The sequence below is a fragment of the Pterocles gutturalis genome, unplaced genomic scaffold (genome assembly GCF_000699245.1).
Source record: "Pterocles gutturalis isolate BGI_N339 unplaced genomic scaffold, ASM69924v1 scaffold27125, whole genome shotgun sequence".
Taxonomy (NCBI): Eukaryota; Metazoa; Chordata; class Aves; order Pterocliformes; family Pteroclidae; genus Pterocles; species Pterocles gutturalis.
In genome coordinates, this window is record NW_010146639.1 from 1 (window position 1) to 4,037 (window position 4,037).

General features: G+C 39.5%; 1 protein-coding gene across 1 annotated transcript in view; it reads right to left on the reverse strand.

Annotated features, from left to right (window-relative positions):
* Positions 1–1,470: 1,470 nt before the first annotated feature.
* CPSF3 (cleavage and polyadenylation specific factor 3, 73kDa) overlaps positions 1,471–4,037 on the reverse strand; it is a gene marked incomplete at its 5' end in the record, with an annotated part of 20,009 nt that continues 17,442 nt past the window's right edge. Inside the window, 2 exons of the mRNA XM_010085827.1 lie at positions 1,471–1,667; positions 3,488–3,584. Coding sequence (XP_010084129.1) covers positions 1,566–1,667; positions 3,488–3,584 — 199 coding nt within the window. The remainder of the gene's footprint in view (positions 1,668–3,487; positions 3,585–4,037) is intronic.

Genomic DNA, 4,037 nt, shown 5'->3' on the forward strand with positions numbered 1-4,037 from the left:
CCGCGGGTCGGGGGAGGCCGCGCTTTAGATCCGCGTTAAAAACCGGCTTCAAGTTCCAGCACCACCGGTGTGTTATTGCTGCCTTCTCCCTTTAGAAGGCTCGTTACTGGCGGGGGTGCTGGGGACCGAGGCCACTGACACTTTTAACGCCCCCCTTCCACCCCCTCATATTAGCTGAAAGCACGTTTAAAAAAAATTGCATCATTTTAAAAATAAGATTTTTTTGTCTGCTCCAAAGAGAGACTTCCTATTTAAGAAAATGCAATTATCTCCTTTAAAGGACCTCACACTCTGTTCAGTTAGCTAGTGAGGGACAGCTGGGAGGAAAGCTGTCCCTAATTCTGCCAATACTAATCATACGCTAATTCTGCTGTGATCGGGTGTCAATCGGCTGAGAAAAAGAGGGGAAAAAGTGTATACAAGATAAAGATACTGTTCTTTTGTGGGAAACTCACTTTCTGGGGACATCTTTCATATGGTTTCCTGTTCGGCAGCACCCCTACCTAACTCCCAGTACCGCAGCTGTAGCTGAAGTTCTTCTCTGCGTTCTGCAGTTTCCGACACCCCCTCGGTCCGGGCAGCCCATGGCACCAGCACAGGGACCGGCTCGTGGCAGGAACAGACGGGTGCCGGCTGTCACAGGAATAGTGACAGGAGCCACTGGCACGTGAGGCTCTCACACTGACTTTGTCTAGCCTAGCTAACGGCAATGTCTGCATACATAGTTTTAAAGCTCCAGTTAACCCCAGTATGGAAACATGGATTCCATTTTAAATGTGTTCAAGCCCCCTTTGACTTCAAGCAGATACAAGTATGCAGGTAATTGCTTCCCTGACAAGAACAACATTATATACAAGCTTGACTCTGAGCATATGCAAACCTAAAACACCCAATTTCTCCTCCAACTGGTCGTTAATCTTCAAAAATATAAACCTATCTCAATTTAATTTCTGTAATTCTACATTTAGATAGGTTAAGAATTTTTTCTTATTTCTTGTATGTGCGTATAAGAAAAAAAGAACATATGCACTCTTTGCCTGATTTTGTTATGATTTATATGCACAAATACAGTTGCTATAAGGTTAATCATTGTATTGGGTTTTGGTAGCAGGGAGGCTACAGGGGTGGCTTCTGTGAGAAGAGGACAGAGGCTTCCCCCATGTCCAACAGAGCCAGTGCAGCCGGCTTCACGATGGAGCCGCTGCTGGCCAAGGCTGAGCCCATCAGTGACAGTGGCAGCGCCTCTGGGATAACATATTTAAGAAGGGGAGAAAAAAAATCTGCAACAGCAGTAGCACTCAGAAGAGAGGAGTGAGAATATGTGAGAGAAACAACTCTGCCCAGCTGAGGAGGAGAGTGATAGAGCAGCTTTGGTGGGTACCTGGCATCCAGCCAGGGTAACCCACCACATTAATCCATTATTTGAAATAACTCGGCAGTTTCAGTCACAGAATTGATGCGTTTGACTTACTGAAGAAAACAAATTTATTTACTCTTAAAAAAATAGTCCAAATAAATTGAACATTTAAAAAAATTTTCTGATGTGTCCTAGATATCTACAGAGGTCAGTGCACTGGGCTGAGGGCATCATAAAGCCTCTGTGCAGCCAGTTCCACCATTTCACGAAGGGATTCGTCATCTTCACTTCCTGGCTCACAGTCAACTGTCTGTGAACAAAAAAAGAAGTATGTCAGAACAACTAGTGCTTCATATTCCTTTTCAGCATGTGAATTATGCTTGTAAGGGGAAAGGGAAAAGTAATCGTGCAAACTGGAAAGAAAATTATCAAGAGCAGCACTGTGTGTTTTTAAATGGTCTGCCAGTGTGTAGAAGAGTTCACGGTAGACTTATGCAAGTCCTGCTACAGAACAACAAGCTTCATTTTGAGTTCTATGTTTGATTAATAACTTATTCCAAAACTACTATGTAAAATGCATAAAGTTCAGTAGATAACATTTAATTCAAAATCAAATACAAACACACAAGGTTCAGTCCCAGAGATTTCATTTTATCTGTGAATTCACCCACACTGTATTGGGTTGATATCATAAAACACACGCATTCATCACAGAGGTACAGGCACCTGTACTCAGGGAGTCTTCACATGAATGTTCCCACGCTAATATGACAATACTTACATCAAAATAAAACCCCAGAGATTAATTTATCACTAAAACAATTTAAAATGTCTTCCTTGAGGAAGATGCCCACCCCAAACATGCAAGTTCATCAACATTCAACCCAATCCCCCAGCTGCTCTATCTCCAGAACAAAGGGCAGCATTTGCACAGTAATACTATTCTTGATCCTGCGGACTTTCTAGGCTCTAAGATCGTACCTTCTCTAATTCAGTATTCACGTGCTACTCTTCTGAACAAGTGACTCCTTTCAGCTGTAAAGGTTTAGGGAGGAGGGAAGGCGTCTGAAGACATGCATTTAATGTTATCTAGCAACACTGTTAAAAGCATGTTAACTGTAAGATCATAGTGTTAAGAGTTAATGTGGCAAAAATAAATCCATGCGTCCCCCCATATAGTCAGATCTATACTAAGCAGTTTTTTATTTTAAGGTTATTAAAGTTTTATAAGCAGATAAATATGCACATGAAGAAGGACAGCTCTTTCTTGTAAAACTTGGTTCACAATGACACAAGCTTGCCATTGCCAACACAGTTTGTAAGTATTACAAAGATACACACTGTTGCAGCTGAGTTGCCATTAAGGTTTCTACTCATACACAAGTCTTTTAACACTAATGACATATATTAGTATAATATTATATGAAAATGAAACCTAACTTCTTGATTAAGCAGTATGATTTTTTTCCCAATCTTGTTACATTTTTCTCTACTGCAAGAGCTCTTTTCATCAGTCCTGTATTTTCCTGTGTGCTATGTATACATCAAAATGTAGCAAATGTTTATTAAAAAAATGAAAAAAAGATGATGCAGCAAGCATTGTGTGTTAACCACAAGACAGTAACTCACTATCCTCTTAAGGTAATTAACATTCACTTGTTTTGTTCCAATACGTAACAAATTTTGGGCAGGGACCAACCTTTTCTTCTGGGTTTGTAGAACACTTAAAACATTTGTTGTGGTCTCGAAGGTCAGAACCTAAGAGTTACTCCAGTGGAATATATTACTACTATGGATAGTGGCAATACATTATATATTTTTAATATGTGAATATTGATTACATAAACATTGGCAGCATATTTTTTTAAATGCAGAAAACTCTCTAACAAACTTGGTAAACTCAGCTTGCAGGCTGGATGAGTATTTATTTCAGGAAGGCTGGCTACTGATCGACTGATGAGAACGTCAAATTAATGGAAAGTGAATAGGCTTAAGTTGTTTTTATACAGAATCCAAAACCACTTCCTTAGCAAATGGGGACACGACATTCTAGGCAGCTCTGTATACTAGACTGGAGACTCACCTCTGCTAAACATAACTGCACAAAAGCAGGTGCTTTGCTGTACATACCCGAGTATCCAGTGAAATGTTCGCAGTCTTTCCATCAACCGTGACGCACAGGACAGAGTCATCTTTTGAACTCACACAGTCTTCTCCAAACATATCCCTAAAACAGACATCTATGCATGTAAGATGTGGCCAAACAGCAAAACTAGGTTTTTCTTTCTATTAATCTTAGGCTTCCAAAGGCACTTTGTCAGCAGGGTATCTCCTTTCAACAGCTATTACTTAACCCACTCAGACACAATTAACAAATAGCAATCTAAATTATTATGACAGTGGGTGTCACATAACAGTTAAGTATTTTACCAAAAAAAAAAAAAAAAATCTCATCATAAATAAAGGGAAGAATTCCTGTGATTTCAAAAGAGGTAAGAGTTCTATGTAAATAACAGAACATACATCAGAGTAAGTTTTAAAAGAGAAGGGATTCAAACCAGTATTTTCATAAGCATTCATAGCATAATTTTGGGAGAAAACAAAAAAAAATTGCTTCTGAAAGAAATAACTGCGCCCTGTATTCAAAATTTTAATGATGCTGAGAAGTTTTTTTTACTGC